Source organism: Camarhynchus parvulus, chromosome 1 (genome assembly GCF_901933205.1).
Source record: "Camarhynchus parvulus chromosome 1, STF_HiC, whole genome shotgun sequence".
Classification (NCBI taxonomy): Eukaryota; Metazoa; Chordata; class Aves; order Passeriformes; family Thraupidae; genus Camarhynchus; species Camarhynchus parvulus.
Window position 1 is genome coordinate 1,023,628 of NC_044571.1, and position 27,890 is coordinate 1,051,517.

The 27,890-nt window shown below is 44.6% G+C and overlaps 1 protein-coding gene across 1 annotated transcript; it reads right to left on the bottom strand.

Moving 5' to 3' along the window:
- Positions 1–79: 79 nt before the first annotated feature.
- On the bottom strand, positions 80–27,890 carry CLIC6 (chloride intracellular channel 6). The gene is made up of 6 exons (XM_030952397.1): positions 25,194–27,890; positions 7,535–7,644; positions 6,800–6,925; positions 4,916–5,022; positions 3,235–3,416; positions 80–376 (listed from the first exon to the last, which is right to left on the bottom strand). The coding sequence occupies exons 1-6, from the start codon at positions 27,861–27,863 to the stop codon at positions 215–217; spliced, it is 3,357 nt and encodes a 1,118-aa protein (XP_030808257.1). The 5' UTR covers positions 27,864–27,890; the 3' UTR covers positions 80–214.

Here is a 27,890-nt window from a genome sequence, read left to right on the forward strand (position 1 = left end):
TCCCTTGGGATGGACAACCGACATTCCAGCGTGCAAGACACACAAACACACACACACACTTAATTTAAGAAGGAGTAAATAATGCAATACAATCATTATAAAAGGATTGGCCAATAGCAGAACTTCAAATCACACTGCAGAATCTCTGCTGGTTTTTGCTTTTCCAGCTTGGCTGTTGTCCATCACAGAAGCAGTAAACAGAGGCATCTTCAGGTTACTTCATTCTCTTTGCCACATCCAAATAAGCATATTCAATCTCCTGGTCAGCAGGGCACGTGTTTGTGAATTCATCTCTTGCATATGCATTTTTCAAGTATCTGGAAATCCCTGTCATTTCAGGTGGGAAGTGAAAATTTCGGTATTTTTTTGCAACGACCTTTCATGAAAAGAAAAAAAGGATAAAGAAGAAAAACATCATTACACATATAATCTGCAAAACCCCCAAACATCCCAAGCCTACTCTTTATGCCCATTTTTCATTTCCAGTGTGTGAGTCTGGTGTTGTTGGTGACCAAGGGCAAAGAAGAAGGAAAGATCTAAAAAGAAGGCATGGGGTGGAGAAAGCTGCTGAGCTCCCTGTGAAGGATTTGTTTTGTGTCTATATCTCTATTTTTATCTATATCTTGCTGAAGATGTGCAAAGCCATGTGGACCAGTAGAACAAACTAGAAGAGATACAGGTTAACCCAGCAAACTTAAGAATGAACAGAATAAACCTACAGGAATAAACTTGAAAACTTTCACAGAAACAGGAGAAATAGGAATTAAAAGCCTTAATTTCAAATGATCAGGGAGTACCACTCTTGGCTGAGCCCTGATCCCTGCCCGCAGGCAGCAGGGGTGATGTGGCAGTGTGACATTCCTCCTGTGTCCCTCTCCAGACATTCCCCTGACCCCAGGGGATTCTCCCCTGTGCTGGCCCTGGCTGCTTCCCAAGGTTTGCTGTGCCTGAGTGTGGGAAAGGGCTCATCCCTGGCTGCTGTCTGCAGCAGGATCAGCCAGGACATGGCTGGGCAAAGTTTTCACTTGTGGAGGTGTCGGAAACAATTGGATCCCCTCTTCCTCTGACAGAGTGGGAGTCTAACAGGAAACTTCCTCAAGTGACCTTGTTGTTTGAAACCAGTGAAATTCCACTGTGGTCATTTCTCTTCCAGAGTCTTGTAGAGTATAATTGTGGAATCACAGAGTGGTTTGGGTTGGAGGGACCTTAAAGATCATCTTGTTCCACCCCTGCCATGGCAGGGACACCTCCCAGTGTCCCCAGTGTCCAGCCTGGCCTTGGGCACTGCCAGGGATCCAGGGGCAGCCCCAGCTGCTCTGGGCACCCTGTGCCAGGGCCTGCCCACCCTGCCAGGGAACAATTCCTCATTGCCCATACCCTATTTAACCCTTCTCTCCTTCAGCTCAAGGCCATTCCCCCTTGTCCTGTCACTCCATGTCCTTGTGCAAAACCCCTCTCCAGCCTTCTGGGCTGTGACAGCGCCAGTCCCAGGCCACTGGAGCTGTTCAGGTGTTGGGGTACCTGTCACAGATTCCCCGACTTCTGGGACTCTGGCTGGGTCCTCCCAGGGGGCTCCCCTGTCGGGGGAGACCCTCATGGAGTGGTCTTGTGCCAGGAAAGAGAGATGTACTGGATTTTTTCAGTCTTCAGGTTCTTGTTTATTAGAGTTTTATCTAGAGTTTTGCACACTGTCCACACCAGGCTCAGTGCACTGGAAAAGCACCACAAAAATGGCCAACAATCTCTTGTTCCAAGGTCTTTTAAAGCTAAACTATCCAATGAAGAACTGACACCTGGATTATTTTCCCTTTTAACCCAATAACTGATCCCCAAAAGCCCACAATGGGGACTTTTCCACCCTATTACAAAATGCCACCCAAACCCATGGAGAAGAAGGAAGAAGAAGCATGAAGAAGAAACCCAGGACAACACCCTGTGCCCTCCATCTTGCTTCCATCCACAACACACTAAAAATCCCAAAACCTCAATTTCTCACCAAGTGACACACCTGCACTGCTCTCTATAATCTACTTCACACCTTAGTGGATTCTAATCTATTCTGGAGTTTAGGAAACTTTCTCCATGCATGAGGGTCAAAGTCAGCGCTGCCCTGGGGGTCAGGGCACCCCAGAGCAGACACAGAAATGTTCCCTGTGCCCTGGGTTTCCACATTCAGGTGTGTGTGGATGCTCCACAGTCCTGCAGGAGGAGGCTGGGAGCCTTGCCTGGGAGGCACTGGGTGGAGGCCACCCTGTCAGAATTGGAAATGAAACATGGCAGAGACAGAAATGGGGATGGACAATACAAGGTAACCTTCTTTGGCTGTGTTCATGTGCACTTTGCATGTGAAACACGGATGAGAACACCTCTGCAGCCCTGCATCCAGCACTCATGTCATCCCTGTGGCTGGGAGAGGCTCAGCCACTGCAGTCACAGCACAGATAGGAAACAGCTCCTCCAGACCTGCAGCCATCCAAGTGAGGATCACCCTGGCTGTAAGGAAATGGCCTCAGCGTCGCTGGGTGTGCCCCCAGAATAGAGAAAGGATCCCTCTGCCATCTAGTGCTGGAACCCAGGGCACAGGGAATGTTTCTCTGCCTGTCCTGAGAAGTCCTGACCCCCAGGAGAACACTGCTTTTAACCTTCATCCATGGAGAAAGCTTCCAAGCCTTTGGGATGAATTGGAATCTGTGACATAGACAGTGGTAGAGCTTATCAAAGGGTGAAAAACTCAGAGTTTTGGGTTTTTAGTATGGAGGTGGGTAGGAGACAAGATGGAGGATTTGGGGCATTGTCTGATCTCCTTCTTGTTCTTCATCTGCTCTGTTTTCTGCAGTGTTGGGGGCACAGGGTGATTGGTGAGAAAGAACCACAATGCAGATGTTATATGAATAAAGAAATATTTAGTTATTAGTAGAAAGGTAGAAATAAAATATGTTCTAAAAGTAAATTGAACAAAATACCTTTAAAAGACCTTACACCTGTGTGTCTGATGACTTTTGGTGCCTTTTTCTTCATACACTGAGATGCTAAACTATTGATAAGAGAAAAATAAACAACAACCTGAAGACCAAAGAAACAAAAGTCCCATCCATCTCTCAATCCTAGCACAAAACTTTTTAAGGATCTCCCCATCAAGGGAATTTTTTGGGGGAGGTTTCCACAATCTAGAAAAAGATTTCAGAGCTGCTGTGCTTCCCTTCTCTCCAGGAGGCTAAAGAAGGAAATGCAAACCTTGATGATGTGGAGCTTTGGCAGGAGGTTGCAATCTGCTAAAGTGAGCTCATCTCCATCCAGGAATTTCCGGCTGGAAGCAGCGATCTCCTCCCTGCTGTAAGCATCGATTTCATCAGGCAGGGGGCTATTTAAATAGTTGTCCAGCTTCTTCAGGGCTTTAAGCAAAGATTTTTCCAAATCTGGGTTAAGACAATAAAAAGATCATTCAAGGCTGTACCAAGGTCCCCGTGACACCAAGCGACTCCTGCGTCCTGTCTCCTGGCACCAGCCCAGACATCTGGCTGTGCCAGCTCCTGCAATTCCTTGATCCCAGGCTTAAACCTTAATGCTGGGATAAGGGCTCTAAGGAGCTAAAGGGAGTTCTGGGAAAAACCATCCTGGGGCTGTGTTACCAGGAATGGCTCCTCAAACCTCTCTGTGGGGTGGGGTTTGGCACCGTGGCCTGGCCCTGCCTTCACACTGCCCGGGCAGCCACGGGGCCAGTGCTGGCCCAAGGCAGGGCAGCACAGCTGGGATGACAACAGCAGGTCCTGGGGTGCCACTCTGGGGTGTTCACAGCCAGGCTGGAGTGACAACAGCAGGTCTGTCGCAGACATCTTTTTATGAAAAGCCTTTCCTTAAGATTTTTTTCCTCCTGAGAAGCTGAGAAGCCTCAGGAACAAAATGGAAACATTGATTATCTGCTGCTGGGGAATGCAACAGGTGCATCTGTGATTGGTCTCATGTGGTTGTTTCTAATTAATGGCCAATCACAGTCAGCTGGCTTGGACAGAGGGTCTGGGACAGCTGCCTTTGTTATCATTCTTCCTCTTTCTATTCTTAGCTTAGCTAGCTTTCTGAGATGAAATCTTTTCTTCTATTCTTTTAGTGTAGTTTAATATAATATGTATGATAAAATAATAAATCAGCCTTCTGAAACACGGAGTCAGATCCTCGTCTCTTCCTTCAACATAAAACCCCTGTGAACACGGTCCCACAGGTCCTTGGGGTGCCGCTCTGGGGTGTTCACAGCCAGGCTGGAGTGACAACAGCAGGTCCCTGGGATGCCACTCTGGGGTGTTCAAAGCCAACCCAAGGATCAGGCCTGAAGCTGAAGGACGCAGACAGAATCCTGGAATGGTTTGGGTTGGGAGGGACCTCAGAGCCCATCCAGTGTCACCTCTGCCACGGTGGCCTGGCCTTGGGCACTGCCAGGGATGGGGAAACCACAACCAACCTGTGCCAGGGCCTCACCACCCTCACAGGAAAGGATTTCTCCCTAATGTTTCATCTCACCCTGCTTCCTCCAGCCCAGGGCCGTTCATGGTGGTCATGAGGGTCCTGCTTTGGGGATGTGCCAATGGCTGGAGTCCTCATCATTCATGGAAATAGGGAATCCCTCACTTCCAGAGGGCTGGGCTGTTGGCAGAGCTCTGGGGAAGGTGCAGCCTCACAGACCCCAGAGCTGAAGGAGTGAGGAGAGGCTGGAATTGGTGCTGCCATGGTGACAGCAGCTCTGCTTTCACCAACTCTTGGAATCCTCCATTAAAAGAGGGAACAGGCACAGATTTCCAAAGCCTCCACCCTCTGAAATATCAGTTTGACCTGAGCTGGAAATGGAGCATCTCCAGCAGTGTCCTACAACTGCACAGGTCTGGTTTCTCCCTCCCAGGGCTGATGACAGGACTGCAGCACCTACTTTCATTTGCATCTTTTCTTGGGTTCTTTATAAATGCAGAGAATTTTGCAAAGACATCATTTCCTGCAGAGTTCGACTCGGGGTGCTTCGGTGCAAGTTTGGGATACCTGGGAAGTTCACAGAAACAAAAAGAAGTGACCTAATTATCCTTTATTTTTATCTCCACTAATTAATACACATTTATTTGTAGGGTGACCACATAGAGCCCCACAGGACTCAAAGGGAACCATCCTAGACTAAAAATCACTTCTTTTAAACCCCACCTAAATAATCTTTTCCTGAGGGCAATGGGAAATGATGGTTATTGCTGCAAGCACTGCCCAAACACCCCAGGGTGTCTCCCAGGCTTTCTCCTCCAGAGCTGAGGCTGCCTGGTAGTGGATCCTGCCATGAGGAGGAGTGGAGGGAAAATCCCCACTCAGAGGAGCTGCTGCTCCTTGGGCTGCTGGCCCAGCCCACTCAGGCCATCAGCAAGCTGGCAGCAGCCATGCCAGGGATGGATAAAAATGGAAAAAAGTGGAGGCAAGCAGCTGCTCCCCTGGTTTAAGTTTGGCTGCTGGAGAAGGGAGCACAGGGAGAGGACTGACATCCCAGAGGAGAGAAGGTCTCTGGGGTAGGGGACACAATGCTGGGACAACAGAGGGACAGAGGGGTTTGGGGCGAGGTGGGAAGAGCTGCTGGGGTGGGGGAGGACAAATCTGAAACTCAGACCCTCCTGTGCAGCCTGGTGGGCCCGTGTGGACACTCTGAAAGAGCCCCAGCACTGAGGTGAGAGGAATAGGGGATTTGTCTTTCCAAACCAGCTCTGGGTCTGCTGGTGGATAAAACCAGCACTGGGAGATAAAAGAAACAATGGGAAGGATTCCACTGAGCGATGAATGGAAAAAGAGATTTGCTTTTACAAATGAACTTTAGGTTTGCTGATAAATGAAATTAGACATTGAGAGATGAAAGAAACAATGGGGAAGAAAAACACCTAAATTCCTTAAGAATTAAAAATGAAAAGGCAGGGTTGTACATTAGAGGGAATCTCTGGTATCAGGTGTTTTGGGAAGTCTGTACCTCACAGGTACCTCAGCCAATGGGGAATGAGAGAAGGAAAATGCAGCCGGGAAATTGGGATAAAAAGGAGGTTGTGTCCTCCAAAAATTCGAGAGACCTCAGGGGAATGCCCCATGGCCTCTCCCTTTATTGGAATAAAGCCAAAAAGGACTCCTCTCTCTCCTTTTTGGACATAAACCTCTGCTGTTTGTGGATTAATTTTCCTAGCAGAGGCGTTCACTGCCCTCAGCTTCACAGAATCCCAGAATCACCAGGCTGGAAAACACCTTGAGCACCATCCAGTGCCACCATCCCCACTCCAAACCATGTCCCCAGGGCCACATCCAGATCACTGGAACCCTTCCAGAGATGGTGATCCACCCTGGGCAACTCATTCAATACCTGACCGCTCTGGAAGGGAACACATTATTCCAGTCTCCAATCTGAACCTCCCTTGGGGCCATTTCCTCTCATCCCTTCACCTGGGACCTGGCAGAAGAGCCCGAGCCCACCTCCCTGCAGTGTCCTTCAGGTGGTTTTAGAGAGCAGTGAGGTCACCCTGAGCTCCCCCCTGCCTGCAGCCAGTGAGCACCATGGTCTGTGTGCTGTGAACAGGGGGGAGCCTCAAACGAGGCCAGCTCAGAGCAGGAGCAGCTCAGGTTTCCACAGGATGGATTCCAGACCCTGGGAATGCCCCAGCAGCGAGCTCGGGATGAAGGACAGCAGTGGGAGCAGCACAGCCGTGACTTGGGGACAGCCCGGGGGACACCCCAGTGACACCCCAGCCCCAGCTGTGTTTCAGAGACCCCCCTGAGCAGCCCTGAGGGGTCGGGAATGCGGTACCGGGGCGGCGCCAGCTTCTCCTCCAGGAACTCCTCAATCTTGTTCACATCGGTCTTCACCTCCCCATCGAAGGTCATGAACGGGGGGTTGGTGCCTGGGGCCAGGTTCTGCAGGTCTGCAGGTTTTCTGGGAAAGAAAAAGCCATAAAAGGTCCTGTCACAGACATATCTCATGAAAAATCCTTTTGCTAGGATATTTTCTCCTGAGAAGCTGAGAGGCCTCAGAAACGAAATGTAACCAATGGTTATCTGCTGCTGTGGGATGCAACAGGTGCATCTGGGATTGGTCTCATGTGGTTGTTTTTAACTAATGGCCAATCACAGTCTGGCTGTCTCAGATTCTGGTCAATCACAAGATTTTATTATCATTCCTTTCTATTCCTTTCAAGTCTTCTGATGAATCTTTTCTCTTTCTTTAGTCTAGTGTTAGTATATAATTTTCTTTCAATATAATATCTATCATAAAATAATAAATCAGCCTTCTGAAACATGGAGTCAAGACTCTCATCTCTTTCCTCATCCTGGGACCCCTGTGAACACCACCACAAAGTCCCTCTCCCTCCTTTTTATGAGGCACTGGAAGGAGCTTCAAGGTCTCCTCAGAAATGTTTCTTCTCCAGGCTGGACACACCCAGCTCTCCCAGCCTGGCAGAAAAGAGTCACCCTTGAAAATCCCCAGTTTTGGGAAAGTTGTGCTGCACAGTTAAAATGTCAGAATTAAAAGTGACAATCTCACCTTTTCAGATCCACGGTTGTGACATTAAAAATGACACCTTTGAGCCACAGGATCATAAAGAGGCGCTGAGAGAACGGGCAGTTCCCAATGCTTTCCCCATCGCTGCCAGCCTACAATTGGAAAAATTACAAATTATAAACACATCTGTGAGTAAATCACAGCAATCCCTCCAAAGGAAACAGCCTCTACCTCATTTGTCTACATGTTCATAAATCTGCACGAGTCACTGTGAGATTAAAATGAGTTAAATCAGTTTATGACCACAGGAAAGGAACAGAGAAAGATTTACCAGCCTAAACAGAGATATGATGTCTAAAGCACTGAAGGGAACAAGCAGAATAAATCAATTAATTTAGAATTTCAGCCTGAAGGGCTGTGGGAGCCCTGGAGAAGGTGGCCAAGGAAGTGTAATTGCTCTCATGTAATTTATATTGCAATTTGTTAAGAGGTTTTGTTCAAATGAGGCAAAATCTCACAGAGGGGCTGGTGAGTGAGATTTGGTGTAACACTGCAAGAGAGCAGGGGTCTCCTTTTTAAGCCCTTCACATGATTCTCCTAAAGCACAGCTTTAAAATTGTGATTAAATCAGAGGCAGAAGTATTAAAACCCAAGTGTCTCACAGTTAATAGGTTAATTCATTAGGATTTGCAGCCCTTATAAGCCAACAAAACACAGAATCAAACCAGTTCTGTTTGTCCTTTTTCCCTCGCTCAGTGCTATGAAACAAATCTCAAATACAGCAAAAACTCCTCCATAAACAAACACACACTGCACAGTGCTGCTGTCAAACAAATCTCAAATATATCAAAAACTCCTGCATAAACAAACACACACTGCACAGTGCTGCTGTCAAAGAAATCTCAAATATATCAAAAACTCCTGCATAGACAAAAAAACCACTGCACAGTGCTCACCTTCACAAATACATCAAAAACTCCTCCATAAGCAAACACACACTGCACAGTGCTGCTGTCAAAGTAATCTCAAATATATCAATAACTCCTGCATAAACAAACACACACTGCACAGTGCTGCTATCAAACAAATCTCCAAATACATCAAAAACTCCTCCATAAACAAACACACACTGCACAGTGCTGCTGTCAAAGAAATCTCAAGTACATCAATAACTCCTGCATAACAAACACACCACAGTGCTACAACAAATTCAATAATAAACTAAAAAATAAAATAATCATAACTCCTGCATAGACAAAACCACACTGCACAGTGCTCACCTTCACGAAGAGCTCAATGTGTGGAAGAAAGGGCCTGGCCTGGGGCAGGCAGGAGCTGGAGGGATGCATGGCAAGGGCTGGATAAATTGTCTGGTTCTCCCTGTGAACCTGAGGAATGTCCCTGGAGAAATGCCTGTGCTCTCTGCCCCACAACCAGTGGGAAAAGCAGGAGTGCCTCCAGCACTGCCAGGGGATGAGAACTCTCAGAAACGCAGGGCCAGCTGCACTGCTGGCTTAGAAAAGCCTTGTTTCTGACAGGGAAGCCTTGTTTGTGTCAGGAGTGCCTTGTTTTGTAGGTGGCAAAGCTGAGAGCTGCTCAAAAGCTGCCATTGTGGTTTCCCTCCCACTCAGAGCAGTGCTCTGCAGCCAGGAGACACAAAACTGCTGTGGAACTTGGAAAATTGAGCCTGAAGTGCTGCTAGCAGGGCTTAGAATGGAGGATGTGCATTTAAATGTGCATTTTAATGTGCATTTTAATGCACAACAGCTCTGTCTGGTCTCATCCTGCCTCTGGTGCCAGGTGTTACCCACCCCGAAGGGAAAAGGAGGGGAAAAGTCTCATGGTGACCCCTCGGTGCTGGGAATGGGCAGGAGTCTCATGGAGACCCCAGGCTGTGCCCAGGGCAGGAGCAGCAGCCTGGGGACACTGCTGGGGACAGGCCCTGTGTGGAGGAGCAGGCTGGTGCATCTGGATGCCACCTGTGGGAACCCTGGCTGCTGAGAATTCCAGACTTTCTGTGCTGCCAGGCACTGACCCCCAGGAGAACACTGCACTGACCTGAGGGCCTGGAGAAGCTTCCAGAATGGAATGGCAGGACTGGGATTGTGGGTGTGGAGTTTGAATAGAAGTGTGTGATATCACAGGGGGGAAACTCAGAGTTTAAGGGTTCAGAATACAGGAATAGAGAGAAAGCAAGATGGAGGTTTTAGGGCGGAGGCTGCTCCTTCTTCTCCATGGGTTTGGGTGGTTTTGTGTCATTGGATAAAAAGTCCCCATTGCAGGCACGGGTGGTTGGTGATTGGGTTAAAAGTGAAAATAATTGAGCTGTCATTTCCTAATTGGATAATTTATCCTTCAAAGGCCTTGTAGAGAGAGACAGGGCTCCATTTTTAGTTGGTTGGAGTGAAGTGCTGCAGAACTCAGGGTTTGTGAGACTGTGACAGAGATAAGAACTGACAAACATCTGAGTCCCAACAAGAAATCCCCTCTCACACATTTAATCCTGACCTTGATGAAAAGAAGTCCAGACTGAACAGCCTTGGAGAGAAAGATAGTGAGCCATTTTGTAGGTTCTTAGTAGAATGCTGTAGAACTCACAGCTTGCAATCTGGATAAGAACTAAGAAACATCTGAGTCTGAACACGAAATGCCATTGTGAGTGCTTCAATCCTGACCCTGACAGAGGCAGAGGAGAAGCCAAGACCCAGCTCCTTCCCAGCTGCACCTCTGGGGGTGCAGGAGCTGCCACAGCCCTGCCGCCCCTGCCCAGCTGTGCTGCCAGATGTGCACCCAGCACTGCCACAAGTGGAGAATCCACAACCTCTGCAGGCACCTGTCACAGACATATCTTCTGAAAAATCCTTTCCTTAGGATTTTTTCTCCTAAGAAGCTGAGATGCCTCAGGAACAAAATGTAACCAATGATTATCTGCTGCTGTGGAATGCAACAGGTGCAGTTTTAAAAATTCAAAATTACTTATGTCTGGCAACAGTACTGCTGTTAAAAAATGCCATAAAAATTAAAATTATAATTAATTTCTGTTCATTCAATGCAACTCTTATAAAAATTTTGTGTTATATTTGGGTCAGATCACATCCAATCCAGAGCTATTTGTCAGGAAGGGATCACCTGGAATTTCCTCTGGTTTTATTCCATGGCCTCGGGTGCAGACCAAACACCCAAACACTGAATTTTACAGAACCCTTTTGATGCCACCTACTGGGCTTGAAATGTTCCAGGGTGAATTTTAAGATTTTTAAGAAACAGCAGCTGCAATTAAAAATTCATTTTCAGGGCGAAAGTCCCAATTTTGCCACTTATTATTCCAATAATTCAACAGCCCCCGAGCTCTGCCTACCCACCAATACCCAGCACTAAAATCAAATATTTCAGCTGCTGTTTATTTTCTCAGCCAAATAGCAGGAAAAAAAAAAACACAAAAAATGTTTAAATTAAAATGTGGCTGGTGATTTTTGCAGATAAATTGTATTTCTGGCACTTCCAGGGTTGATTCTTACTGTGTGTGACGTCCCCAAAGGGAAATTCAACAAGAGAAGTGTGAAAACAGCAGCTGGACATTCCTTTAGGTAAAGAAAAAAAGGGATTTTCCCTTCATTTATTTCACTTAATAAGCACTTTCCACTATCCCAGGTTGCTCCAATTAAGTTATTATTATTTATTTACAAGTTATTGTTTATAAATTATTATTTATAAGTTATTATTGTTTATATGTTATTATTATTTATTTATAAGTTATTTATAAATTATTATTCTTTTAAATATATTATTCTTTAAAAGTTATTATTATTTATTTATAAGTTGTTTCCTTCCTCCTCAGGGACATGGAAAGAGCCCTTCAGAGCAGCATCCAGGCACTATGAACTCAGTACTGAACAGAAAAGGAATGAAAATTCTGCTCCTCACTTAAAATCCAACAGAAATTCTATTCACAGACCCTGGGCGGGGCTGAGGGAAGGCTGGAGGATTTTTGGAAGTGTTTTTATCAAACCCTGGGTGGATTAAAGGGTTTTGGCCCAAAGGAGACACCAGGGGAAGGGCATGGAAGGAACTGAGAGCAGGGGAAGGTGATGGAAGGAATTAACTTTACACTGGAGGTGATAAAAGGAATTAACTTTACACTAAGGGTGATAAAAGGAATTAACTTTACACTGGAGGTGATAAAAGGAATTAACTTTACACCTGCACAGAAAGGAATTAAGTTTACACTGAAAGTGAAGAAAGGAATTATCTTTAACTTTACACCTGCATAGAAGGGAATTAACTTTACACCTGCACACACAGGAATTTACGTTACACTGAAGGTGAGGAAAGGAATTAACTTTACACCTGCAGAGAAAAGAACTAACTTTACACCTACATAGAAAGGAATTAAATTTATGCCTGCACAGAAAGGAATTAACTTTACACTGAAGGTGATAAAAGGAATTAACTTTAGACCTGCACAGAAAGGAATTAACTTTACACTGAAGGTGATGGAAGGAATTAACTTTACACCTGCACAGAAAGGAATTTACACTTGCATAGAAAGGAAATAACTTTATACTGGAGGTGAAGAAAGGAATTCAGTTTACACTTGCATAGAAGGGAATTAACTTGACACTGAAGGTGATAAAAGGAATTAACTTCACACCTGCACAGAGAGGAATTAACTTTACATCAGGCTTATCCTGGCCATGGATGATCTCCTGACAGCCACAATTCCATTTTTAAGTCTTCCCATTCTGTTTTGGTTTCTGGGATTTGATATTCTTGCTTTCATGCAGCGTTGGAATCAATCTCCTGCCAATATTTTATTTCAGGTTTCATGACTTGTGTGCTCAATAAAGCTCTCAGCAGGAAATTGTTCTTGGAATGCTCCTGATCCTCAGGCCATGTCCAGGATTTAAAAAGCTGGATATGTTGGGTGTTTATGGGATATTTTTAACATTTTATTTATGTTATGGGATATTTTTAACATTTTATTTATGGATATTTATGAGTTTAAGTTATTTATGTTATGGGATATTTATTATTTATTTATGGGATATTATTTAGGTTGTGGGATATTTTTAATAAATTAATTATGTTATGGGATATTTTTAAATATTATTTATTTATGGGATATTTTTAACATATTTATTTATGGGATATTTATGACTTTAGGTTATTCCTGTTATGGGATATTTTTAACATATTTATTTATGGGATATTTAGGACTTTAAGTTATTTATGTGATGGGATATTTTAACATTTTATTTATGGGATATTTAGGAGTTTAAGTTATTTATGTTATGGGATATTTATTATCTATTTATTTCTGGGATACTATTTATGTTATGGGGTATTTTTAACATATTATTTATGTTATGGGTTATTTTTAACATATCATTTATTTATGGGATATTTATGACTTTAAGTTATTTATGTGATGGGATATTTATTATTTATTTATGGGATATTATTTATGTTGTGGGATATTTTTAATATATTACTTATGTTATGGGATATTTTTAACATATTATTTATTTATGGGCTATTTTAACATATTATTTATGTTATGGGTTATTTTTCACATATTATATGTTTGTGAGATATTTTTAACATATTTATTTATGGGATATTTATGACTTTAAGTTATTTATGTGATGGGATATTTTAACATTTTATTTATGGGATATTTAGGAGTTTAAGTTATTTATGTTATGGGATATTTATTATCTATTTATTTCTGGGATACTATTTATGTTATGGGGTATTTTTAACATATTATTTATGTTATGGGATATTTTAAACATATTGTTTATTTATGGGATACTGCCCATGGGTAAATAATTACTGCAGAAATTAACTTAATCACTCTGTAAGTCATTAAATGTTTTTGAGGCAGAGGGAGAAATTCTCCTTCATTAAGAATCAACTTTGTGGCACTCAATTTTTTACCTGTGGCCAGTTGCTTTTATAAATAATGAGAAACAAAAAGCCCAAAGTCAGTCCTGCTACTTAGATCAAATGCCCATTTAAATTTGATTTTGATATTAAAACCTGCCCAGTATTTCTACACCCTTCCAGTTCTGATAAAGGTGATAAATAAATGAACTATTAAATGAAAATTCTGTAAAGTGAGCAAAAACCAGGGGAGTGCAGGTAAAAATGAAAATATGAGATATGCTGTATTGCATTTTTGGAGGCTGTGGTTTACTAATATTCACCTTGTTTACAATTAATAAATTAAAGATTAAATTTGTGTGTGAAAGCACTCTTTACAAAAGAGGAAAATAAACAAATCCTGTGATTTACATCACTGCTGTTGCCTTGGGCCAGGCCCCTCGTGGTGTCACAGGAATTTCCAGCCACAGCCATGGCTCTCTACAGGTTTGGTTTTTTTTTTTTAATCCCTAAAATCCAATGAAATTACAAAGGCAAAATACAAATTGCAGGTTTCATTTCTCAAACGTGTCTCCCTACCCCAGACCTGCATTAAAAGCCACTGCAGCAGCTACAGGATATAGCAGAGCTTGGGAAAATTAAATGGCAAAATAAATGGGAAATTAGATTGTGCACTGAAAGTCTGAAAAACTTGAGTTGGAATTAATCTTGCCCAGTTTGGGAGAATCCTTCTCCTACAGGAGAAATTGCCATTTTGCAATTTTGATTTGCATTTTGGGTTGTCCTTGCTTTGTGTCTCACTCAGTGATTGGAGTCAGCACCGTTTGTTTGCTTTTTCAGCAGCAGATGATGATGATGATGATGAATTTTTGTCTCCTTTTAGGAGGGAATTCCTCCCTGTGAGGGTGGAGAGGCTGCCCCATCCCTGGCAGTGCCCACAGCCTGCTCTGATCACTCCTTAATCCTTCCCCAGTGTAATTTCAATTTTCAAGATTGTTTCCAAGCCTTTGCAGGAGTGGAAGAAACCCTGAGCCCTTTAAGCAGGGCAGGTGCAATCAGTTCCAGGTCAGTGCTTTGGATCTGCCAGCAGCAATTCCAACCTCCCTGCGCCGGGAATTCTGTGTCCAGGTGTTTGTTCTGCGGCCCAAGGCCATGGAACAGAAGCACAGAACGTTCCAGGCGATCCCTTCCTGGCAGGAATGTTCTGGGAGCATTCCCAGGTCACAAGCACAGCCCAAAGGCTCTTAGCCCTTCTCCAGGGCAGGAATTTGGGCTCTGGCCCTCCCTGCTGCTCCTAATCCCAGCTCAGCCTGGGGACAAAAGCGCCCCACATCCCCTGGGAATGCCGGCCGGGAATGACTGCGACAGAAGGGGTTTGTGTTCCTGAAAAATGGGTTTGTGTTCCTGAAAAAGGGGTACAGGCCTGGGAAAGGGATTAAAGGGGATTTCCTGTTGTGCGCTGCATTTACACCGAGCCTGCGCCACGGCTGGGCTGCTCCGAGCTAAATGCAAACACTGCATTAGAAATTAAATACAAAACTATCTATCTACTTCTATATTAATAAAAATTATAAACTATGTTTCTAAATTGATATGCATATCAATTTTATACGTGTATAAATTCCTTGTAAGAAATTATATGCAATAAATTCAGTAAAAACTTAAATTATGAGTTCTATGGAATATAATAATTAATACATATAAATAATAGGTATATAAACTATAAATTATATATAATTATATAGATGTATATATAAACTATAAATTATATTTCTAAATATATATGCATTTTAATTTTGTATGTGTATAAATTCTTTGCAAGCAATTATATGTAATAAATCCAGCAAAAACGGAAATTATAAATGAGATGTAATATAATAATGCATATAAATAGTATGTATATAAACTATAAATTATATATAATTATATAATATATAAAAACTATAAATTATATTTCTAAATTGATATGCATATTAATTTTATAGGTGTAAAAATTCTTTGTAAGAAATTGTATGTAATAAATTGGGTAAAAACTGAAATTATAAATGCTATGTAATATAATAATAAATACATATAACAAATATGTAATGAATAGCATGTAAATACTAAATAATAAATACTAATTAGTGTGTAAACTATAAATAATAAATAGTGTGTAAACGATAAATTATATATAATTATATATATAATATATAAAAACTATAAATTATATTTCTAAATTGATATGCATTTTAATTTTATATGTGTAAAAATTCTTTGTAAGCAATTATATGTAATAAATTCGGTAAAAACTGAAATTATAAATGCTATGTAATATAATAATTAATATATATAATAAATATGTAATGAATAGTATGTAAATACTAAATACTAAATAATAAATAGTGTGTAAACTTTAAATATAAATAATATAGTGTGTAAACTATAAATTATATATTGTATATATATAATATATATAAACTATAAATTATATTTCTAAATTGATATGCATATCAATTTTATATATGTGTATAAATTCTTTGTATGAAATTATATGTAATAAATTCAGTAAAAGCTGAAATTATAAATTATATGTAATATAATAATTAATACACATAAATAGTGTGTAAACTATGAATTTTACATAATTATATATTATATATGTATACATAAACTATAAATTATATTTCTAAATTGATATGCATATCCATTTTATATATGTGTATAAATTCTTTGTAAGAAATTCTATATAATGAATTCAGTAAAAACTGAAATTGTACATGCTATGTAATATAACAATTAATACATATAATAAATATGTAATGAATAGTATGTAAATACTAAATGCTAAATAATAAATAGTGTGTAAACTATAAGTATAAATAATAAATAGTATGTAAACTATAAATTATATATAATTATATATATTATATATATAAACTATAAATTATATTTCTAAATTGATATGCATATCAATTTTATACGTGTATAAATTCTTTGTAAGAAATTATATGTAATAAATTCCATAAAAACTGAAATTAAAAATTCTATGGAATATAATAATTAATACATATATATTGTAGATATAGAAACTATAAATTATATATAATTATATAATATATATGTATATATAAACTATAAATTATATTTCTAAATTGATATGCATATCAATTTTATATATGTGTATAAATTCTATGTAAGTAATTACATGTAATAAATTCTGTAAAAACTGAAATTATAAATTATATGTAATATAATAATTATTACATACAGCTAGTATATGTATTCTAACAAATTATAAAATAGATTAATAAAATAAATAATAAATTATTAAATTATTATTAATGATAAATTAATAACTTTATGGAATATAAATTAATACATATAAATGGTATACAATACATATAAAAAACCCAATATATATAAATTATATGTACAAAATACCTATGATTTGTGCTGGAAACCAATAAGTAAATAAATAAGAAATACTAAAGAACACTAAGAATACTTAAAGAATTCTAAGAAATAAGAAGATAAAGAAGCTCTTTTGTGCAGCTTCAGGTAGAAAATACTTTGCCAAGGATATTCCTAATTTAAATCAAGAGGTAAAAGTGAAATATTGAAAGGGTGGGGGAGTTTTTTTGCCTCAAATAAAATGTGATGTTTTGGTCCAAATAGAAAGAATAAAATAGAATAGAAATGGAATAAAATGTGATGTTTTGGTCGACATAGAAAGAATAAAATAGAAAGAATAGAAATGGAATAAATGTGATGTTTTGGTCCACATAGAAAGAATGAAATAAACTCTGTCAGCTGCAGTGGGAAGGTGCCCTCCAGGAACATGTAAAAATTGAAATAAAATTGAATTTCCATTCCCAGTGTAAGTTCCAATTCCTACGGAAATGTTGAAGAATTTTGGGGATATTTGGAGCCTGTTTTGAGTTTCGTCTTCCCCATTATGAAAAAACTGATTTTTCTGTATTTACAAAATACAGAAAATGTAAAAAATCATTTCCACAACAGCCAGCAGGGAAATGTCAATGATTCTCCAAGACACAAATGGGAATTTTTCTGAAATCTGAGTCAATGTTTAACTCATTTATAACTGCCCCATTTGAATAACTCAGGGAAGGCTTCACTTTTCCTGCTCCCATTCTGCTTTTTGGCTCTGGTCTCTGACAACTCCACTTCTGGATATTCGCAATATTCTTACATGTGCTCAAATGTGGAGAGAAATGAAGCAAAAAGGGAAATTCCACTTTTGTCCTTGTGCCTCCCCCAGCAGTGCCAGGCTGTGGAAGCTGTTTTCTGGGAGAAAATCAGTATTTTCAGGAAGGAATGAAAACTTTCAGTGCTGAGACAGTGCTGTCACTGAGAGCAGCTGAACAGAGTCCCCTGAGCTGAGTTTTTATCAGGAAATAATCAGATTGCAAATGGAAATGCACACAGGGCCTTAGCACCGGGGGACATTTGATCATCTCAGCAAGGAGACTTTGGGTCACCTTCCCAGGGCATTCCCTTGGGCAGACTCAGGGGGACAAGTAATTAATTTTTAAATAATCAAGGAATGTTCAGGGCTGAAAGGACCCCCAGGGATCCCCCAGTGCCACCCCTGCCCTGCCCAGAGCCCCCCAAGCCCAGCCTGGGCATCCCTGGCAGCCTCAGGGCTGTGCCCATTCCCTGAGCAGTGCCCCAAAACCCTCAGGGGGGGAAAAATTCATCTGTAGGGCCTTCCCAGGGAAAACCCAGGGAATAAACTCAGTGATGGCACAGGTGGATGTCTCCATGCTTCACCTCCCCTTCCATAAACTCAATTTTTCCTTTCTCTGCCTGACTCCCTTTCCCAGCTCTGAAGAGGAGGGGTCATTTGTTGGATTATATTTTTTTCTGACCCAGAGATGGGGTCAGAAATTTTTTTTAAAAATTAAAAATTTAAAGATTTTATATAAATTTCCCACAGTCTCTCTCTGGTTAAAAACTGCAATTCCAGGTGGCATCACCAGGAATAAGCATCCTGAAAAATCCTGGGCTTACTGACAACTTCCATTATCACTTGTGCTTGACAGAATTTAAACCAAGAAAGAGTCATAAAGATGGATTTGCATGGTCCTCACAACTCTGGAGGAAAGGCCTCACACTGGTATTTCCATAAAAATTGCACTGATGGAATCAGAGAATGGTTTGGGTTGGAAGGACCTTAAAGATCACTTCATTCCAACCCTCTGCCATGGGCAGGGACACCACCTACTACACATTTTTTATTGAAAGAATGCCCTTTCCAAAGTTCCCCCTGATTTTTAATAATTTGGTTTTAGTACAGATATGTTTTCCAAGTAATTTGTCAAATCCCTTTCCAGAAAATCACTCCCCACACTCTGATATTTTATATTTGTGAATGCCAGGAGTTCTCTAGACTGGTTTGTTATTCCTCTATAGAAAACATCAATATGTGGTTTGTGGATCCCAGGATGAGGGAAGAGATGAGAGTCATGACTCCATGTTTCAGAAGGCTGATTTATTATTTTATGATATATATTATATTGAAAGAAAATTATATATTATAGCTATACTAAAAGAATAGAAGAGAGGATTTCATCAGAAGGCTTGAAAGGATTAGAATAGAAATTGAATGATAATAAAATCTTGGGACTGACCAGAGAGTCTGAGCCAGCTGGGCTGTGACTGGCCATTAATTAAAAACAACCACATGAGACCAATCACAGATGCACCTGTTGCATTCCACAGCAGCAGATAATCATTGGTTACATTTTGTTTCTGAGGCCTCTCAGCTTCTCAGGAGAAAAGATGCTAGCAAATGGATTTTCCATTAAAAAATATGTCTGTGACAATCAATCAAACCTCAAAAAAAATTGAATATTTTTTGGCACGGTGAGAATTCCCTGGCAGAGCTGCAGGACGATCCCCTCGTCCCCAAATGGTGACATTTGGAGGAACCCTTCCAGCTCACCCAGGGCCACCAGCAGCACCCCTGAACCATGTCCCACATCCAGAGGGACACTCCAGGGAGGCTCCTGAGCAAGGCTGAGGCTCTCCCACAGGATTTGGGGGCTGAAGTGGAATTTCAGCCAAGGGGAATTCAGCAGGAGCTCAGGGGGCTGAAGTGGAATTTCAGCCAAGCAGGGGCTGAGAGCACCAAGCAGAACTTGCACCCTGGGCCTGCTCCGTGCTGCTCACATAAAGAGCAGCTTGTGCAAAGACAAAACTCAGGAGCAGAGCACCAGGGGTGGAATTTGGCACCGGCTGATCTGTCAGGAGACTCTGCTGGTTCCAGGCAGCCCCAAATCCAGGCTGTGCCCTGGGCCTGGATCAGGAGAGGGCTCCCTGCTTAGTGAGGGGCTTACGCTGCACGTGACCCTAAGCTTGTGCTTAAAGCAGAGCACATGGTGTGGGGCTTTACTGCAGGGAGGAAGTAAAAATAGGAATAGGGCCAGGAAGCTTTGAAGATCTTGACTTTCCTTCTTTTTCTTTCTTTCTTTCTTTTTTTTCTTTCTTTTTTTTTTTTTTTGCCTAAAACCAACCTTCAAACCACAGAGATGGGCCCTGGGGATGAGCAGGGGCCTGAGGCCTGAACAGTCCTGGGGGAACACAGAGATTATGTAACACTTCCAGGCAAAGGATGACTCCAGGAAATGTTTACCCAAAGGGGTTGTGGTTCCCTGATCCCTGGAAGTGTCCAGGGCCAAGTTGGACAGGGCTTGGAACAATCTGGAACAGTGGGAGGTGTCCCTGCCGTGGCAGGGGTGGCACTGGGTGGGCTTGGAGGCCCTTTCCAACCCAAACCAATGAGTTGTTCTGACTAAATCATACAAAAATAACTTAGATGCAACTTTGTATTTCTGATCACTGGTATCTGTCTGTTGGTTTATGTCAATCTGGAAAAGGATGTTGGTCTGTCAGTTGTCTAAATCCCAGAATCACCAAGGGGGGAAGAGCCCTCCAGGATCACCCAGCCCCATCAGCACCACCCCAAACCCTGTCCCTATCCCCAGGGGCCACATCCAGACTCCTCTGGGACAATTCCAGTGACTCCAAACCTCCCTGGGCAGCTCATCCCAAGCCCTGACCACCTCCAGAGGGAAAATTGTTTCTAATTTCCAATGTGAGCCTCCCTTGGTGCAATTCAGGGCCATTTCCTTTTGGGACACAGCAGCAGAGCCCAACCCCACCTCACTGCCTCTCCTGTCAGGGAATCGTAGGTCTCCCCTGAGCCTCCTTTTCTCCAGGCTGAGCCCCCACAGCTCCCTCAGCCCCTCCTGGAATCACAGAACCACAGACAGGTTTGGGTTGGGAGGGACCTTGCAGCCCCTCTCACTCCCACCCCCAGAGAAGCTGCTGCTCATGGAGCCCCCAGCAACAACCCCGAGAGTTATGAATGGAATTCGTAATGCCAGCTCCTCTAAGCTGCTTTAGGGAACCTGGAATTGCCATGTTCCAGCTGAGAAAAACAAAACATTCAAAGGGAGCTGTGAGAGGGCAAATACCCATGGGAAGGGAGCCAACTTCCTGCTCAGGCTTGGGAGAAACGCTGCTCAGGAGCTTTTTGTGCAGCCCCAGAGCCCAAATCAGCGCAGCCGGGCCTGGAGCAGCAGCTCTGGGGCTCTGCTGCTCCTGCTGGGCAGCCCCGTGGGGCTCAGGGCTGAGCATCTTCCTTCTGGGATAACTCTCACAGAATCCCCAAATCCCTGAGGCTGGCAAATGTGGCATTCACATTTTCTGGAAAAATCCCTTCCCCCAGGATTTTTCTCCTGGGAAGCTGAGAAGCCTCAGAAAAAAGGAAAACAATTCTTATCTCATTTGCTTCTCCTGTGTTGTGCTCCTTTGGAATGTGTTTGGAGATTGTTTACCACAGGTGATTGTTCCATTGGATTCTGCTGAGAGTTGTTTTCACTCATTGGCCAATCAGGGCCAAGCTGTGTCAGGACTCTGGAGAGAGTCAAGAGTTCTCTTTTTTTTTTAGCATTCTGTAAGTATCCTTTCTGTATTCTTTAGTATTCTTTAATATAATATAATAATATTTTTTATATATATATATATATATATATATATATATATAAAATATAATTATAATATATTATTACATTATAATGATATTAGTATATATTCTATAATATTATGTATTATAATTATATAATTATATTATTAATTATAAAATTATATTATAATATATTCTATATTCTTATAATATAATTCTTTGATATAATATAGTGTCTTAAAATAATAAATTATCCTTCTGAGAACATGGAGTCAGATTCATCATTCCTTCCTTCATCTGGGGGAAACCCAAATACAATAGGAGTAGGAAATGCAATAGGAATAGGAAATACAATAGGAAACCCAAATACAAATACAACAGGAAAAGCCCTCCCAACCCACGGGGTCCCAGCTGTACGCCATGCCCTCCTTGTCCCCAGCTTAAAGTTTTCATAACTCCTCAATTAAAAAAGCCGAAGTCTCACTTAAAATGCAAATGAAAATATCCAAAAGGAATGCTGGAGGGAAGCAACTTTAAAAAATGAGAGGATTTTAAATTGCAAGATTTTTAAAGCTAAGATTTAAGTTTTTTTCAAGTGGCACCTGCGACAAGGTCCAAGGAGTGGAGCTCAGGAAGGAGAAAAAGAGGGAGTGAGGAGAGGGGAGCAGAACCCCCAGGTGTGGAGGTGGTGAAACAAAAGGGAACAGAGCCCCCATTCCCATTCCAGCTGGGCACAGACCCTGCAGGCAGGGATGCAGCTGTTCCCATTCCTGTACTCCCAGCAAAGCTTCTCCTTTCTCATTTTTCAGCCCTTTGTGTGACTCTGCACAAGTTACAGGAACTGCAAAGTCACGCAGGGGGATCTCAGGAGCGGTGCAGGGAAATTCTGCTGCAGACAAGGTTTCTGCACACAGAAATCTTTCATTTCCCTTATTGAGATCACTGAAATACTATATTGAAATCGCTGAAATAATGTATTGAGATCACAGGGCTCCTGTGGCGAGTCTGCACCAAGAAAGGCCCATTAAGAGCTGCCCACCTGCATTTGGACACAGCACAACAGTTCCTGGCTGTGTACCACACTCACCTTACCCAGTTACACCCTGAGTGAGGAGCAACAATCAAGATTTCAGCAGCAGCAGCTCCTCAGTGGTGACAATTCCAATGTTTACACCAAGCACCAGGTGCAGCCCAGACGCCACTGAAAGGTGTTCAGGGAGCTGAGCTCCTGCTGCCCACGGGATTCTTACCTACAGCACTCAAAATGCAGTTGCTGCTTCATAATCTAAGTTCTGTTTAAGCCCCAGATTCATCACATCAGAGAAAAGATTTTTTTTTGGTAGGAAACCCCCATTTCCATTCCAGCAGGGAACAGACCCTGGAGGCAGGGATGCAGTTGTTCCCATTTCTGCACTCCCAGCAAAGCTTTTCCTTTCCCATTTTTCAGCCCTTTCTGTAACTCTGCACTGCTTTGTGTAAAGTCACTCGAGGGTATCTCGGGGAAATTCTGCTGCAGCCAAATCCCTCTGTCTCTGATGGGAATGAAATCATGCTCTGAATGGAGAGAAATGATGTAGAGACCAAGAATGTCACCAAAGTGGATAAATCCCCCTGCTTTTCCTTGGATAAAATCTATTACCTTGTGCTCATGGCCAGCTTTGGCTAAAATCCATTTAACCCTGAAACTGAGGGAGATGAGCAAGGCCTTGGGCTCCAGCTGGGTTGTTTGGCCAAGTGTTTGTGGTACAGAGAAATCCTTGGGAATCTTTGGAATTCTGAAATCTGCAGCTGTGATTCTGTTGAGTTTTCCATCCATAAATAATTAGATAGCAATTTCAATTTAGAAATAAGCTCTTAAGTCTTAAATAAATGTTCTGCTGCTTAAAAAACAATGGAGTGAATTTGAGTGAGAGTTCAAGTACATTTAAATGGTTAAAAAAAAATAAAATATTCTGACATTTACAGAAGTTTTCTGATCAATAAAGAGCTTTGGCTAAAGAAGGGGAAAAGCCCTTGAGGAGCAGAGAGCACAAGGTACCAGGGACATTGAATTCCCAAGGAGAGGATATCTGGGTGACCTTTGGGAAGATTTGCCTTTGGAACACATGGAATAAAGGGTATTGTTATCTAAAGAAAATAAATTATATTGTTCCATGAGCTGATGGAAATCAGGGAGCACCCAGGGGAATTCTGGTGGTTTGTTCTTCCAGGGGCTCTTCCTGAGGCTGATGTTTCTCAGAACATGATCACTGCCACAGCATTTTAATGTGGGCCTGCCCTGGGATAATCTTCCCCAGCAGGGGAACTGCCAGGATTGTTCCAGCTCTGCTCCTGTGCTGTTTTCTTGTGCATTTCCCCCCATTTTGGGGTTTATTTTTACATTTCTCTGTATTTCTGTTGTGCTATCCAACCATGGCATGGCCATTTTGGTGCCTGGGGAGACACTGAACTCTCCAGTTGGATTTTTTTTCCTTTTCCTGGAGAAACTCATGCCAGCCTCTGACTAAAAACTAATCCAAGCCCAACTACAAAAATCCAGCTCCAGGTGAGGTAAAATACTCAAGCTTTGTAATACAGAAATAACTAGAAAAGCAGCTGGATTGTTTTCTAGGCATTCTTAAATTACCAATATGAAGCCCATCACAAAAATGCTCCTCCCTTCTCCTTCTGCCTTTATGAATTCACAAATATTTTCAAAGCCCATGTTTAATCCTAATATTTGGGGACCACAGAGTCACAACAAATGCTCTTGTTCTCTAGGCTGCTCTCTCATTTTGGCCAGGTTTTCTTCACATAAAGTGGAAGGCACCAAGTTTTAATTTTAATTTTAGTTTTAATTTTAATTTTAGTTTTAATTTTAATTTTAATTTGACTGTGAATTCTGGCTGGCAGAAGCAGCCTCAGCCAGCTCAGGAGGGACAGGATGGGATGGTTTGTGGAGGAGAAGGTCCCAAATGCCTTCTGCTTCCCCAGGTTTATTTCCTTAGCTTTATGTTTATCCCACCCTGCTGCACATTTTAGTCGAGAGGGGTCAGAGAAGAGGGAAGAAATCACCTCCAGATGCTTCCTACACACCAAAAATCCCCATTGATAAAGGCTCTGTGGATGGCTGCTGTTCCCATGCCAAATCCCAGGGATTTTGGTGGGATTCCAGGCACAGGGCAGAAAGATCTGAAGCTCTACTCAATAAAATAGCAGAAATCAGTTTAGTTTTCCCCCCTTTTTTTTTTTTTTTTTTTTTTTCCTATTTCCCTGTAACCCAAATCTTCCCTTCAAACAAACACAAACTGGACAGTTCCAAGGAATGCTCTTTACTGACTGTGAATTCAGCCTTGCCAAAATTTGGGACAATTCTCTAAATGTCACCTGTAATTCATGTTAGAAAATAGAAAATCCCAGCATCGCATTTGAAATGACATTTCCCAGGTTCTTCCCTCCCAGCCCCTATGACGAGAACCTCTCTCCCTGCGTTTTGGAGATCTGAAAACCCGCGGGGAGCTCCTCATGCCAGCGATTCCTGAAGGAATGAGGAGGCACAGACAAGTTTATATCGGGCGTTAAAAACCAAATCATCTTAGCCAGGCTGGCCCGGCGCCTGCCACACTCAAATTCCTCCCCACAGGGATCCTTGGAACACCTGGGATAATGGGAATTGTTATCTAAAGGAAAGAAATGCTATTGTTCCATGGGCTAATGGAAATCAGGGAGCGCCCAGTGAAAGCCTCCAGGGAATTCTGGTGGTTTGTTCTTCCAGGGATTTCTTCCTGAGGCTGATGTTTCTCAGAGCATTATCAGGAAGGGGAGATTCCCTACGGAGATTCCCCGGCAGCCCCTCACCCTTACCTTGACGAAGAGGGAGATGTCGTGGTCCTGCTTCTCCTCCGCCTCCTCCTCCTCCTCCTCCTCCGGGGCGCCCGGCGAGCCCGTCCCGTCCTCCCGGAGCTGCTCCCGCTCCCCGTTCAGGCTCCGATCCCAGCCGCTCTCGGGGCCCGGGGCTCCGCTCCCCGCCGGGGCTGCCGGTCCCCGCTCCGCCTCCGCCTCGCCCCCGGGGCCGCCCGGGGCCCGGGCACCGCCGGGCAGGGCCGCCTGCGCTGCCCCGCGGCCCTGGGGAGCCTCCGCGCTGCCCTCCGCAGGGACCGGCCCTGCTGGGACAGCACTCGGGACCGCACCCTCGGGGACTGTCACATCAACCGGGACGGCACCCTCGGGGACTGTCACATCACCCGACACATCCACATTAAAAATCTCACATATAATTACATTTACCAGATCCCGGACTGTCACATCACCCGGGACGGCACCCTCGGGGACTGTCACACCACCCGGGACAGCATCCACAGGGACTGTCACACCACCCGGGACCGCACCCTCGGGGACTGTCACACCACCCGGGACAGCACCCTCGGGGACTGTCACATCACCCGGGACCGCATCCTCGGGGACTGTCACATCACCCGGGACGGCACCCTCGGGGACTGTCACATCACCCGGGACCGCACCCTCGGGGACTGTCACATCACCCGGGACAGCATCCACAGGGACTGTCACACCACCCGGGACAGCATCCTCGGGGACTGTCACATCACCCGGGACAGCATCCTCGGGGACTGTCACACCACCCGGGACAGCATCCTCGGGGACTGTCACATCACCCGGGACCGCATCCTCGGGGACTGTCACATCACCCGGGACAGCATCCACAGGGACTGTCACATCACCCGGGACCGCATCCTCGGGGACTGTCACACCACCCGGGACAGCATCCTCGGGGACTGTCACACCACCCGGGACAGCATCCACAGGGACTGTCACATCACCCGGGACAGCATCCACAGGGACTGTCACATCACCCGGGGCCGCATCCTCGGGGACTGTCACATCACACGGGACAGCATCCTCGGGGACTGTCACATCACCCGGGACCGAATCCTCGGGGACTGTCACATCACCCGGGGCTGCCTCCTGCACTTCATCCTTGGGGATTGTCCCTGCTGGAGCTGCCTCCTGCACCGCATCCCTGGGGACTGTCACATCATCTGGGGCTGCCTCCCGCACTTCATCCTCGGGGACTGTCACATCATCCGGGACCTCATCCTTGGGGACTGTCACACCATCCGGGGCTGCCGTCGGCGCTTCATCCTTAGGGACTGTCCCTGCTGGAGCTGCCTCCTGCACCGCATCCTTGGGGATTGTCCCCAACGCCTCCTCGGGGACTGTCCCTGCCGGGGCTTCCTCCTGCACCTCATCCTTAGGGACTGTCCCTGCTGGAGCTCTCTCCTGCACCGCATCCTCGGGGACTGTCCCCAGCACCTCCTCAGCGATTGTCCCTGCCTGAGCTGCCTCCTGCCCCTCACCCTTAGGGACTGTCCCCAGCGGGGCCGCCCCCTCCTCGGGAACTGTTCCAGTCGGAGCTGTTTCCTGCAGCTCGTCCTTAGGGACCGTCCCCAGCGCCTCCTCGGGGACTGTCACAGCAGCCGGGGCTGCCTCCTGCACCGCATCCTCCAGAGCTGGCACTCCAGCCGGGGCTGGCTTCTTCACAGCATCCTCGAGGTCTGTCCCCAGCACCTCCTCGGGGACTGTCCCAGCCGGGGCTGCCTCCTGCACTTCATCCTTGGGAATTGTCACATCAGCCGGGGCTGCCTCCTGCACCGCCTCCTCGGGGACTGTCCCCTCTGGAGCTGTCCCCGCCGCCTCCTCGGGCTCTGTCCCCGTCGGGGCTGCCTCTTGCACCGCATCTTCAGGGACTGTCCCGGACGGGGCTGCCTCCCTCGGAGCTTCCTCGGGATCTGTCCCGGACGGGGCTGTCGCGGCAGCGTCCTCGGGCTCTGTTCCCTCTGGGGCCGCCTGTCCTTGCGCCTCTCCGGGCTCTGTCCTCGATGGCGCTGTCCCCTCTCCTTCCCCGGGCTCTGTCCCCGCCGGGCTTGTCCCCTCTGCTTCCCTGGGCTCTGTCCCTAACGGGGCTGTCCCCTCTGCTTCTCTGGGCTCTGTCCCCGCCGGGCTTGTCCCCTCTGCTTCCCTGGGCTCTGTCCCCGCCGGGCTTGTCCCCTCTGCTTCCCCGGGCTCTGTCCCCGCCGGGCTTGTCCCCTCTGCTTCCCTGGGCTCTGTCCCTAACGGGGCTGTCCCCTCTGCTTCTCTGGGCTCTGTCCCCGCCGGGCTTGTCCCCTCTGCTTCCCTGGGCTCTGTCCCCGCCGGGGCTGTCGCCGCAGCCTCCTCAGGCTCTGCTTCTGCCGGGACAGTCGTGGCCGCCTCCTGGGGCTCTCTCTCCGCCGGGCCTTCCTCCCTCACCGCCTCTCTCACCTGGGGCTCCGTCCCCGCCGGTGCCATCGCCTCTCCCTCCGGCTCCGTCCCCGCCGCTGCTGCTTTCTCGGGCTCCGTCCCCGTCGGAGCAACCCCTGCGCCCTCGGGCTCCGTCCCTGCCGGGGCCGCGGCTCCGTCCTCGGGCTCTGTCGCTGCCGGGGCTGCCTCTTTCTGCGCCGTCCCCGCCGGGCTCTCAGCCCGGGCCTCGGGCTCCATCCCCGCCGGGGCTGCCCCTTCAGGCTC